Source organism: Eumetopias jubatus, unplaced genomic scaffold (genome assembly GCF_037043125.1).
Source record: "Eumetopias jubatus isolate StellerSeaLion01/CBP00866 unplaced genomic scaffold, mEumJub1_p1.0 scaffold_14, whole genome shotgun sequence".
Lineage (NCBI taxonomy): Eukaryota > Metazoa > Chordata > Mammalia > Carnivora > Otariidae > Eumetopias > Eumetopias jubatus.
Genome location: NW_028274820.1, coordinates 14,652,681 through 14,666,902, shown reverse-complemented (window position 1 = coordinate 14,666,902; position 14,222 = coordinate 14,652,681). Strand labels below are relative to the sequence as shown.

Genomic DNA, 14,222 nt, shown 5'->3' with positions numbered 1-14,222 from the left:
AGATGTTCTCATCTGGGCAGTGGCTTGGAGCTCTTAAGCACAGAGGAATGGGTACGCTGTCATGTCACAGATATAGACCGAAAGGAGGAGGAACAAATTTGGGAAAGAAATGGATTCACATTGATTTGAGTGATCGTTATCAGCAGTTCCTACAAGGAAAAAAGGGCCATCACACACTTCCAGCACAGATACTGAATTTAAAACAAAGGTCTGGGTCATGGAGCCATCAGGCTAAACATGGCCACAGGATTGGATAAGGAGCAGCCCAACAAACAAGACAAGAAGATTCCCTGGGGCAAGCGCACTCGTCACAGAGCGGGCAACCTAACTGGGAATTTTTTTTTTAAAAGATTTTATTTATTTGAGGGAGTGAGAGAGAGAGAGAGAGCACACGTGCGAGCGAGTGTGCGCACAAGTGGGGAGGAGGGGTAGTGGGAGAGGGAGAGGCAGACTCCCCGCTGAGCCAGGAGCCCGAAGCAGGACTTGATCACAGGACCCTGGGACCGTGGCCTGAACTGAAGGCAGACACTTAACCGAGTGAGCCACTTAGGTGCCCCATAATTGGGAACGTTTAAAAACGTATTCATAACTCCAAGAGAACACTGCAAAGGCTCACAAATATTGAAAACATTTTAAACGTTTTAAAGAAACATAGGAATCCTTTATTGTTTACTTTGGAGGTTGTGCATTAAGTTGAAAGGTCAACTGTTTCCTTTGAAGGAAACAATCAGCAAAACTAAGAGGTAACCTTTGGAATGGGAGAAGATATTTGCAAATGATATGTCTGATAAAGGGCAGTAGCTAAAATATATAGAGAATTTATAAAACTGAACACTCAAAAAACAAATAATCCAGTTAAAAAATGGGCATAAGACATGAATAGATATTTTTCCAAAGAAGACCTACAAATGGCCAACAGACACATGAAAAGATGCTCAACATCACTCATCATCAGGGAAATGCAAATCAAAACCACAATGAGATATCACCTCACACCAGTCAGAATGGTAAAATCAATAACACAAGAAACAAAAGAGGAACGTTCTTACAGTGTTGGTGGGAATACAAACTAATGCAACCGATGTGGAGAGCAGTATGGAGGTTCCTCAGAAAGTTAAGAATAGAGCTACCCTATGACCCGGCAACTGCACTGCTAGGTATCTACCCAAAGGATACAAAAATACTGATTCAAAGGGATACATGCACTGCGATGTTTATAGCAGCTTTATCAACAATAGCCAAATTATGGAAAGAGCCCAAACGTCCACTGACTGATGAATGGATCAAGAAGATATGGTATATACACATATACAATGGAATATTACTCATCCATAAAAAAAGAATGCAACTGTGCCATTTGCAACGACATGGATCGAGCTAGGAAGTATTACGCTAAGCAAAGTCAGTCAGAGAAAGACAAAAACCATATGATTTCACTCATATGTGGAATTTAAGAAACAAAACAGATGAACACGAGGGGAGAAAAGAAAAAGAGAGGCAAACCATAAAACAGACTCTTAACTATAGAGAACAACCTGAGGATTACTGGAGGGGAGGTGGGCAGGGGATGGATTAAATAGGTGATGGGTATTAAGGAGGGCACCTGTGATGAGCACTGGGTGTTATAAGTGATGAATCACTAAATTCTACACCTGAACTAATATTACACTGTATGTTAACTGTAAATTAATAAAAACTTGAAAAAGAAAAAAAAAGTTAACAACATGAAAATATCAGCTACATGTTATAGCTGCATAGCTACATGGTCAAACTTTTTCATTTGCCTTCCAGCAAATAAAACATTATTTGAAAAATGCGTTAATTCTTCAGTGCATTTGAAGAAAGCCTCACTTTATAATCTGCAGGATGAGATTATACCTGCTTTCCATATTCATTAAGAACATAAAAACTTCAGGGGCGCCTGGGTGGCTCAGTTGGTTAAGCGTCTTACTCTCGGTTTCAGCTCAGGTCATGATCTTGGGGTCCTGGGATTGAGCCCTGCATCGGGCTCTGCACTCAGCAGGGAGTCTGCTTGAGATTCTCTCCCTCTGCCCCTTGCCCCTGCTCTCTCTCTCAAATAAATAAATCTTTAAAAGAAACCATAAAAACTTTATCTAAACATAGAATTGGAGGGATATAAGACACATTTTATACATATAAAATATAATCACATTTATATTTTGTTTTTTCTTCCTAGCTAACACTTGCTTCCCGGGAAAGAACTGATTACTACTGTCTTAATTTTATTTCCATCTCAATATCAATACACTACATACAAAAATTCAGTTAAAAATAAGGCTGTGCTTACCTTAAGCTGTCCAATTTCTTTAAATTTGTAAACTTCATATTCCCAGAGTGCTGCATTTTTCCCAAGAATTTTCTGGCATTTGCTGGCAGTGAAAACATCCCATGGAGAAAGGGGAAAAAAAAAAAAGAGTAAGTAGACATTTCCTGTATTGGTTTAGATAAATCTCTCATCCCAGAGTTTTGACAAATTTCTATCTCAAGTGCCAGTGCACATAAAGGTATTACTAGATAACCACTTGATTGCATATATACAAGGTTGACAGAAATCATGAAAATTATTACCAGATACTTACAAATAAAGATGAATCCCTTTCAGAAACTATGATTAAGGGCTTTCCCAAAGATTATCCTGTTCTGAGTTTCCTCCTTATCCAGATGAGCACTGCCGGTTTGGGGACATTTCTCACCTTGAAGAAATGTCATCATACCCCAAAGTACCCACTTAAATCACTTCTTGAAGGGCTTTAAATAATGGACTACAAAATCAGACTTCAGAAATTTAGGATCCTATCATAGTATATAATCTGGAGAAATGTTTATATATGAATAAAAACTTAATTTACACATCAAAGAAACAGGTCTCACTAAATCTTAGAAAACGAGAGGTCAGCCTGAAGGCTACGTTCCCAGGCTGTCCCGCAGTCCTGGAGGTGAGCACCGTGAAGCTCCAGGGGGAGCCACTCACACACACCCACACGACCACTACGTAACATTTACGCTCTTGTCCACCACAGACCCCTGCAAACCTGAAGCCTGAAATCTGGTCGCTTCCATTGAATTACCACCCTCTTGCTGGGAGACAACTCTCCTTGAATTATAAGCAGCAGCACTGACTGCCTTCTCAAGGATGCTTGTAGAGTGAATAGCCCTAGAAATGGGAGACACAGATAGTGTTTCCCTCCAGAGCAAAGGGCAGGATTGTTTAGTGTCTAGCATAATAAATATATCACGTTCCTCTGAAGCGAAGGGCAGGCAGGCTCAATGCCTGTTATAAAAGAGTCAGAGACCCTAAACTCAGGGTCCCTCTCCTGTAACACGAGTGATGGTCTGTGCAGCGCATCACCTGGCCAGCTCTGTGTGTCGTGCTGCGGGAACTGGGGCTGTGGGGTCCAGCACAAATGCCAATACTCTGGCTACTACTACTGCTGAATTAGCCTGCGTCTCTGACCCGGGAGTCTTGTGCCTTCTGCCAGCACCCATGTGCTAACTCTTTAGTTTACAAAAAGGGTAAACTCTCAGGCTCTTCATGATTTTTGACATCTTTCTCATTGAATTTTGTTTCATGAAAATGAGACAGTAGGTGGGTTAAGTAACAAATCCATTCTGTGGTTAAAGCCACTAATACTCAAAAAGTACCCCGTAAGAAAGATAAAAAAAAAAAATGTTGACCTCAGAGAATGGTAGTGTTAACATTTCTCAATTCTATTTATACTAACAAAAAGTGTGAAAATGTCATTATTACCGTGCTGCTATGTCATACTCTCCTTTCTCCACCAGGTGGTTTATATATGCCAAGCCAATATCCTAGGGAAAATTAAATGAAGGAATTTCATAATTAACCAGAACGCCTGCAAAGTTGAGCCTCAGTTCCTGAGCAGCCCATGACATCAGGGTCCTACTGGCATTACGGGCTAGAATCTGTTTTATACATCTTAGTGTATGTATGTAATTATGCTCGTTTCCTTCTTAAACAGATTTCAATGTACTTGTATTTATATTTTCACAAATTTTAGAATTCACACAAAAATAACCTTCCTATGGTAAAGGCTCCTAACTTGCCCCCGATTAGGAGATTTTCTACAAAAGAAATCTGCAGTATTAGAAACATGATCCAACAATTTCATGCTGTCACTGGATGTAAAACAGTTTCTGGTGCTTTCATCTCTAAGATGGGAGCTACTGGTCTCCTCTGTATCACGTCTGAAGAAATGCTGTAACAAACACACAACAACAGGACAATCATCTTAAAGTGAAATACTGAATCTTAAAGTTAACATTACTGTGAAAATGAGCTCAAAAAACATGTGATTCATACCCATGGGTTTACAGATGAGGAAACGGGTGTTCGCAGCACGGGCTGGCTTCTGAGTAACATTCATTTGCTTACGCCACCTCCGTTCCAAAAGGTTTGGAGGTGGCCTGAGTCACCAAAGACATGAAAGCTCTTGCCTGGTCTCCCCCCAGGACTCTTCTTGTGAAATATTATTTCCGACTAAAAGCATTTTCATGAGCAGCTTAAAATTATTATATATAACAAAACTTGGATATTAAGTTCTAGTTTATGTACAAAAAAGGTGCTGTGGGATTTCCTCCCAGATGGCAGAAATGACAGTGGCCCATTTCTCTCTCTGCCTGGTATGAAATTACGTTGTGCTCGGAGAAAACAAAAAGTCTATGCACAGGATGCGGCCGTTTCAAGGCTGCAGGAAAATACTAATTGTTCCTAGTTTATTAATTTTTTACATAGGAAATCCTATGTAGTAATTTCCAATCTGTAGAAACTAAAGAGTTAAAAAAAGGGTGTCTACCTTTATTTTTCTGCAAGCAGACCACATATCACAGTATCAATGGAGTCTCTCTGTCCAGGGTCAGAGAAGACAACGTCTCCTTTGCAGACCCATTTCTCCAGCCTTTGTCCTCAGGCCAGGCCTCCAGCCCACTGTGGAGCTTCTTCTGCCACTCACCCTCTTTTAACCTCAAGCCTATCTTCTCTTCTCCCTTGGGCATAAGCATGCTCAGTGTCTCTTCCACACAAAATACCCGCCATCACCAATGACATTCTCATGACAGCCCGGCCCCAGCTGCAGTCTGCACTCCCTTCCACTTCACAGCCAACATGCCACTCTACTTCATCATCTCCTCCTCCCTTTTCACTCCTTACAGCATGTTGAGAGTGAATAATATAGAGAAAATTCACTAGTCACTTTCATATTGCCAAACCCAGCGTACCACCGACTAGCTGAGCTCGTCTTACCTTTGACCTGCTCACTTCAACTACTTCAGCACCTTACTCTGCTTACCCTGAAATGCTCTCCTCTCCCAGCTATCATGACAACCATCCTCTGACCATTCGAAACTGGTTTGGATGCGTCATCCCTTGAGTGTTGGCATTCTCAATGGTTCCATTCAAGTGTTCTGTTTTCTGAGGCCAAACACTCAACCCATGTGGACTGGTTCAAACTCAAGCCTTCCAGTCACACCTGTTTGCTGACAAATCTCTGGAATCTATTTCTGAGCCCAGATCTCTTCTCTGAGCTCCACTAGGATGTCCCAGAGAGGGACCAAACCCAATGTGTCAAAACCAGTATTAACCCTCTCATACCTTCCCATCCTGTTCCCCCTCACACAGTCTCTCTCTCTCAGGGAATGGCAACACCATCCACCAGAGGCCCAAGCCCAAAGATTGGGAGTTACAGCAGATTTCTTGCTCTCCTTGCATGAGGAGTCAGTCACCATATCCCACAGAGTCCAGCAGAATGTATCCTCCATCTGTCTTCACCTCTCCATCCTCACTCTGGAGGTCTCATCCTTCCACCTCTCTAGTAAGAAGGAAGCCATTCCTGATTGATTCCCATTTCAGGGGGCCTCCCTCTGGCCCCTTTCTCCATCAGAGAATCTTTCTAACTAGCAGATCTGATGAGGCACTGAAAGCATAAGCTGGCTTGTAGAGGTTCCAAGATGGAGCCAAGCTCCTAATTATACATGGCTCTTCGGTATCTGACTCTTGCTACCCATATATACTCTCTGCAACTGGCCCACATAACCAAGCAGGCCAAGTGGTTTCACTTCTCTGCACTGCCACATATACTTTTCTATTGGGCAAATGCCTTCTGCTCCTTTTCTAGATAATCCTAATTTACTCTCCACAATTTTGAAGGGGCGGGGGGGGGTATGATCTGGTTCCCTTTCCTCCTTTGGGTTCCTGAGTTATTTTTACTTGTATACTCTCTAGACATTAGGCTTTTATGTGGAGTTTTAGAAAAGTTTAAGGTGAGAATTTGTGCTACAACCCCAAATAGCCATAAATACAGTTTTCATCTGTAAACAAGGGTCCTGGACTTGCTGATCTCTGAGGACCCTTCACATTCTCTCTGGCTTTCTATATGCACATCCACTGTCACAGTTAGCAAAGAAACAGGCTTTCAGTCACTAAATTTTTCCAGAGTCTAAAATGTAATGAAAACGTTATGTGAGGTCCTAGATTAGTCTCCATAACATAAATGACTCTTATTATGGAGACACTGAAGCAATCTGGTTTTATGAGACTACTCTTGATAAATTTTGTGATAATGTGATTTTACTTACGATTTAAAGAAACTTCCCCACACATAACCAGAAAGCTTTGTATTTAAAGTGCATTTCACAAATCCAGGTTCCAAATTACCTAAAACTGCCTCCTAGCAGGTGTTCAAGTCTCTTGTTTACAAGCAGAAATGGATTCAATAAAATGAAATATTCTGACCTTGCAGGTTGAAGAATTAGTCTGAAATAAAGTCTCAAAAGGGTAAGAAAAATCTGTTCTTTTCATATTACTTTCAGTCTCATTATAACTTAATCAAAAGGTAGAGTTATGCTTCAAATAATAAAATTACACACTTACTAGAATCTTATGTCTTTTAATGTTCTTCTGGCTGATTTCAGCTGCCATCAGAGCTTCCTATATTTACAGTAAGCATGATAAAAGGAATCAGAAAAGAAGGGAGGGAAAATGAGAGAGAGTGGGAAAGAAAGATACTGAGGTTATAAACACTATATTTATTATGTTTTAAAGTTCTGCACTACATAAATAAAGCCCCATTTTCCCGTGGCTTTTGCTTCAAGCACCGGCATTTTTAATGTTATGGTTGAATGAACCTCACTGCATTCAAACTCAAACAAAAGCAGTCAACCAAAATGAAGATTTCTCTTATTTCCATTTGAATGCATTTCCACATTAGGATATTGGAATTGCATTTCAGCCACAAATCAAAATACAACAAAATCTCCTACATTCAAACAAACAAAAAAATTCATCTGTCATTCTAAATCTGCATGACATACATTGACAAAGGGGCACTTTTCCTTTATGAAATGCAAAAAAATAAGCCATATGCATACATTTAGGTGTGTATCCGCAATTAAGATTTTGAAAATCCCTGATTTTACTTTTATTTTGGAAAGTTCATAATTATTACTTTAACACAAATGTTTAAACTATAAAATTATTGGGGCGCCTGGGTGGCTCAGTCAATTAAGCGTCTCACTCATGGTTTCAGCTCAGTTCATGATCTCCAGGTCATGGGGTGGAGCCCCGCATTGAGGCTCAGTGCAGAGTCTGCTTGTCCCCTTCCTTCCCCCAACCCTCAAATAAATTTTAAATAAATAAATAGATAAGTGAATAAAATGTTAAAAAAACACACAAAATTATTTACAGAACTACTGGGTCTGAAGCAATATGGTAATAACTGAAATATAAACTTTTTGTATCAATACCTGGACTCCAGCTTGTACACGAAAAACATTTTTCCCCCAAATCCTTTCAGGGGGTCACAAACTTAAAGCAATATATAAGTGGATTAGTTTTTGTTTGTTTTTAGCTAATTATTAGCATATAAGCCCATCCAGAGAGTTTCTCTAACCAAACCAACATAATATTGCCTTTTCAAGCTTTTAAAGTCAGAAAGGTTTTCATTTTTAAAAAAGAAAAGCTCGGGGTGCCTGGGTGGCTCAGTCATTAAGCATCTGCCTTCAGCTCAGGTCATGATCCCAGGGTCCTGGGATCGAGCCCCACATCGGGCTCCCTGCTCAGTGGGGAGCCTGCTTCTCCCTCTCCCACTCCCCCTGCTTGTGTTCCCTCTCTCGCTGTGTCTCTATTGAATAAATAAAAAATCTTTATAAATAAATACATACATACATAAATAAATAAATAAAAGAAAAAAGAAAAGCTCATCATGGGACATTTTTCTATTCAAATCAGTCTGATTCAAAACTTAATGGAGTGGACAATGTCATTCTATCTGAAAAGTAGTTCAAACCATCCTCAGTGAATAATAACTTCATAGCTTAACTTTACATATGAAATTTGCACAAATGAATGGTACCACTAAAACATATGAGACAATTCTGAAATACTAGCTCCATTTTATTTTTCCCAAAAAGCCACAAAACAAACACTTGGATAGGCTGGATCGAACCCACTCTGCTCCCTCTACCACCACCTCCTCCTCCTCCACTGAACAGTAAAGCCAGTTAACCTCTTTGTAATCTTTTCCCCCCTAATTTCTGAAAAGAGTATTGGAAAGTTATTAGCCTCCTATATATTTTTAGCTTAGGGCATTCTAATTCACCTAAACGAAAGATTTATTACAGAAAACTTTTATCCTCTATTACAGATGTGTAAGTACTTTAAAGAAAGCAAAATCAAAACTACCTCGTATTTCTTCTTTTCAAGGAGCCAGTCAATGTGGTCATCTTGGTCTCGTTCCTTGGCTACCACAACATCTCTTGGACTCACGATGTAAAAGAGCGATTCCCCTTCAGAGTACTCTAGAGGTGAGGGATGAAAGGAACAGTGTGGGCGACTCAGCAGTAGAAACTTGGGCCATAGTTTCAGAGACTTGGTTAGGTAACCCAACTCCAGAAGGAACAGAAAACTTGCCTACCTTTGGAGCAAGTGTGTTTGGCTCTGTTTGAAGGTGGGAGTGCTTAAAAAACATTTACATGTAAAATTATTTGAAGAAAAAAGAAGGGAGGGAAAGAAGGAATACCAAAAAAACTTCAAAGAAAGTAAGGTAGGTTTATAACTCTGTGTTTAACACATTAACATTGTGACCTCGACTGAAAGATGATGATCAGAATTCTCCGCGTCTATGGTGTATCAGAATTCATCTTCTGTATATAAACTTAATTTATGGCCATTTACAACACTGTTCTATTTTAACAGAACAATTACACCCCACAGTTGGCGATAAATGTTTCTTCCTCATCAAGGTCAAGGCCATCTACAACATAAATGACAGATGCCCCAAGCCCTGGGGACATAATCTATCATTTCAGCGTGTTGTGCACAATGCCGATCGTGAGGGTTTCCTGCAGAATTCAATTATACAACCTGTTCTGAAGGGTTTCTGAGTGTGCAGCAGAGTCTGCTCCGAGCAAAATACCTAGCTCGGACACTTCCAGTTGTGAGTCACATTTGCTTTTTGCCAAGTCCAGAAGAGACTCACACATTTCTCAACTGATTAAGGGCCACATATAAGAAAGCTCCAACTGTATAGAATATTTCTTCATTTCTTTTGGCCAAAATGAAAACTGAAAATATTCTGAAACCATGTCAATTGTTTTGGAAGCAGGAAAGAATTTCTAAAAAAAAAAAAAAAAGCTTAGGCTGTTCTACTTTCATCAATGTGTTTTTATTTAATTTGAAAGATTTTATTTATTTTTTGACAGAGAGAAAGTGAGAGACGGAACACAAGCAGGGGGAGTGGGAGAGGGAGAAGGAGGCTTCCCACGGAGCAGGGAGCCCGATGCGGGGCTCAATCCCAGGACCCTGGGATCACGACCTGAGCCAAAGGCAGATGTTTAATGACTGAGCAACCCAGGTGCCCCACCATCATCAATGTATTTTTAAAGGATATGAGGACACTCGAGCACAGAGGCCCCAGTATGACCAAACAGCAGTAGTTCGTTCTTTATTTCTGGGCAGTGACCAGTGCATTCATTCATCCACTCTGCAAATATTCAGTGAACACCTAGTACTTGTCAGGCACTCTTCCAGGCTCTGGGCATTTGGTCACAAACAGAAAGACTTCTCTGCCATTCCAGAGCATAATTTCCAGATACATAAAGTTGGGAGTTGTATGGCAACCACAGAATCATGCTGCCCGACGTCAATATAAGTGTCACACTACTTAGAACAGACAAAACCTGAGAACAAAGACCACGGAGCCTACTCACCTTGGTACTGGCCCCAGGCCTACCCATCCCGTCTACTGTGTGAGCTCAAGCACATTCTGCAATATGTCTGGGCCTCAGGCCCTCATCTTCAACACGAGAGGTCTGCCCAGGTAGTCTCTACGACCCTTGCAGCCCCTCAATTTAAATTCCTGGTTGTGCTAATCACATGAAAGGGAAAAAAACCCACAAGTATAAGAAATAACATAAGCCAGAGCCTTGGTCTCTCACCTAAATGATAATCTCTACACTCATTCTCCTGAAAGCCTCTCACGGTCAGAGCGTCGGAAGAGATCTCTTCACAGGTTTCAGAGAGCGGCTGGATGATATCGAGTCTCGGCCTGGCACAGTATTCTCTTTCCTGGGGGGAAAAGAGAGGGAAAGGCGTGTTCTCATTACGTTTGTAGAGCCTGTACAAATTCGTTCCAGTCAGTCATAATTAAGTGCACTGACTTTGTAACTTGGGCAGATGTGAGCCCTTCTAACCACCTGCATGGACAGCCTCGTCACACCATATTTCCTGACCTTTTGTGTGACATCAACAGGACAGGCACTACTGAGCCCCTGCAGCCGTCCGCCACTCAGCTCCAAGGGCATGGTCACCACACACTTCCACAACCGGCTTACGTCTCTTCCTCACCAATGTGAGAAAGGGTAAAAATAATATTACAAGCTGCCAAACCACTGCCGGTCAGCTTACTGGTGATGCTGAAAAGCCACACAGACCGAAAGCTACATCGAAGACAGAACACGCTGAGAAGGCAACGGTCGCCACGGGCATGACCTAACGTGATGGGCAGGAGTCACTGGCGGCTAGCGCAACCGAGAAGCCGAGTTTCTAATTTTATTTCTTTTTCATTAATTAAAATTTAGATAGGCACATATGGTTAGTGACCATAGTTTTGAACAGTGCAATTCTAGGTCAAGAGAGAAGAGGGAAGGAGAGTTTTTTTAGGGCCGATGCAGTTCCACTAACCTCGAAGGTGATGAGACGCAGACTGTTCTCACTGATTTTTTTTTTTTTTAAGATTTTGTTTATTTATTTGACAGAGAGAGACACAGCGAGAGGGAACACAAGCAGGGGAAGTGGGAGAGGGAGAAGCAGGCTTCCCGCTGAGCAGGGAGCCTGAACTGGGGCTCGATCCCAGAACCCTGGGATCATGACCTGAGCCAAAGGCAGACGTTAAGGACTGAGCCACCCAGGCACCACCTAAAGACAAGTTTTGTTTAATGTTGTAGTTACACTGTCTTTTCTATATGAAAAAAGAAGAAGAGGGGAGTGGCCTGGCCCTGAGCTTGCTTTACTCCTTTTGTCTTAATTTTATCAGCTTACTCTGTGTTTAAGGATCGAAGGTATACTTTGGTGTCATATAAAATAGCTACGTGCACTAGCACACAAATTCGTGAGTCCTCTCCGAGTCCCTCACACCTCTTCTTCTGAAAAAATTCCATTTTCTTTTCTTTTCAATTCTGTTTTCTAATTTGCTCTATGAGGTTGGCCTTTCTTTGGTCTTTACTTCTTTATAATACTCTCATTTATTAACAAAGGTTTCCCTGCTTCCTTTCTTTTTTTTTTTTGCTCAGTTGTTTAGGAGGCTTTCCCTTTTTCATTTTACTGCTTCTTTCCTATGTCTTTCAATCACATTCTCAACCCACCCCACCTCCCTCATCAGAAAGCACTGTATGTACTCCCTCAGGGGCCACTGCTTTTCTTTATTTTCAAAAAAATAAATAAAATAATAAAGTGATGTCCTGCAACAGGGCTAGAAGCCAGCACTATTGATTTTAGTCGCTCTGAGTATTCACTTAAGTCTCCAGCATCCCATTGCCTAGCAACATGGGCGCCCAGAGCCTCAGGTTACTATAGCGATGACTTCCCACTGCAAGTGCTCACTCAGAGAAATGCTCAAGAGCAGGTACCACTTCAAAACTGGGGCTCCCAGGGTACCCATTTTATTCCTAGCCAATTGAAAAGGGGGGAAAAGGAGAGGATACAGATAAGGAGAGCTTACTGTAAAGGGCTAGACAATCAATTTGCAATTTCTTTTATATACAGCATCTAAGAGAAAATCCTTTACATTAAGCTCTCCTTGTTTATACCTTGAAACCACCCCTAACCCCCCTTCCTGGCAGAACCCCTGGACTCTAACAGTGAAGACAAGCTGGGAATGGGGCCCATCTAGGCTTCAGAGAAGAACCGAGTGGCTCCACTGGACATGCCCTCCACTGGATCACAAATATAGGCTTCCCGCCAGTCACATAAAATGAAATTTGGGTCCTCTAATGCTTTCTATTGGCCGTGCGCTTCACACCTTCATTTGCATTGATAACAGACTTTGCCACAACCTATTTCAAAGCAAAAATCAAGCTACTGAGCATCAGTTGGCCACTGGGAAGTAAGCAAATCTGTCTGGACCACAGGAAATAATGAAGTGCCCTTTCCGTAATTCCCTCTGACCACAGGGGCCCCTCAACTTCATTGCTGTCATTTCTGCTAATGCACAGTGTCAGTTTAGTTTCTTCGCCCTTCAGCAAAAGGAATCCTTCATTCCTTTTGACAAAAATACCAAGAGATGGAAAAAAGAAAAAAAAAAATGACTCCCCTTGGCTCGGCAAAGGGAACAAAGGCACTCAATGAGTGGAGCTTCTGAAAGGTAAATATATAATCTCCGCCGACCTTCTTTTATAGGTCAGGAAGTTCTGCTCAGACTACAGCACAGCCCTTTCATGGGCAACCTGATCTGGCTACAATGCTGAAAAATGAACCCATACTTCCCTTTGCACTTGGGGTATAAAAAAAAAAATTACCGTTTTTTCCGACACCTCCTTCACATAGGAAAGAACAACAAGCTGATCACAGAGAGGTGCAAGTCCACTGATGTAGAATTCAGTTTCAAACTGAGACACTGCAAACAAAAGGGATAGGAGATTCAGTGTTAACAGGAGCAAAAAGCAGCCCCCCAAGGAAAGGACACATCGACTACGAATGCTGGGTGGATTTACCATAGAAATCTAACATAAAGGGGGCGTGGATAAACACACTTTTTTTTGACAATAATGAAAGGCCAGAAAAGGATCTCCAGGATCTCAAACTTGAAATTTTCTATCACCGTCAAAAGCAAGCCTGACAATAACAGCAGCTTGAATGGTCACACATGACCCTGTGACCAGCTAGTTTAAAAACGACATAGTTAAATCCCATGAAGACACTTTAAAACCCAGAAAACCCAATGTAAACTAATATTAACAGCAATAATATATTTTTTAAATGCCTGAGTTTAGGTTTTTCACAGTTAAGGTATTACAGTGATCCAAAGGTCACAAGGAACGCTGTTTATAATTATGAAACTATTGTTCCTTTAAAAAAAAATAATAAACATTTTATTTGAAGACTCAGAAGTAAAAAAAAAGTGTGTTAATACAGATTACATTGTGATAAAAGACCACTATTTCCTAAGTGAAATAAAAGTCAGAGAAAATAAGAAATTTCTTTCTTTTTCTTTTTAAAGATTTTATTTATTTATTTGAGAGAGAGAGAAACAGCATGAGAGGGGAGAAGGTCAGAGGGAGAAGCAGGCTCCCCACTGGGCTGGGAACCCGATGTGGGACTCGATCCCAGGACTCCAGGATCATGACCTGAGCCGAAGGCAGTCGCTTAACCAACTGAGCCACCCAGGCACCCAGAAATTTCTTTCTTTTTAAAGGCATTTAAAATTTAAAACCAGTGCATCATTTAAGAAGTATATGGATTTAATTACAATGGACTTCACAGACCCAATGGAAAGCTCCGTGGTAGAAGTACTAATATTGCTAACAGCATGATTCTAATAATTAGCTGCTGTAAAAAATTTATAATAAATGACTTTTGCTTTAAGCAACTAAGTTTGGGGATGGTTACCCAGCAAAGCTAGCTGATACAGTAGTGTGGGGGTAGAGACCCTTTTAGGAGTCATGCACTGCACTTAACAGATTCATTTGGAAAC

General features: G+C 41.1%; 1 protein-coding gene across 3 annotated transcripts in view; it reads right to left on the bottom strand.

Annotated features, from left to right (window-relative positions):
• The window catches only part of VPS41 (VPS41 subunit of HOPS complex), a 199,506-nt gene that overhangs the window by 38,724 nt on the left and 146,560 nt on the right, over window positions 1-14,222 (bottom strand). For all 3 annotated transcript variants that reach the window (XM_028108900.2, XM_028108901.2, XM_088018676.1), the window contains 6 exons: window positions 13,048-13,145; window positions 10,471-10,600; window positions 8,717-8,832; window positions 6,908-6,964; window positions 3,770-3,831; window positions 2,309-2,390 (listed from right to left, as the gene is read on the bottom strand). In XM_028108900.2, the coding sequence (XP_027964701.1) occupies window positions 2,309-2,390; window positions 3,770-3,831; window positions 6,908-6,964; window positions 8,717-8,832; window positions 10,471-10,600; window positions 13,048-13,145 (545 nt within the window). The remainder of the gene's footprint in view (window positions 1-2,308; window positions 2,391-3,769; window positions 3,832-6,907; window positions 6,965-8,716; window positions 8,833-10,470; window positions 10,601-13,047; window positions 13,146-14,222) is intronic.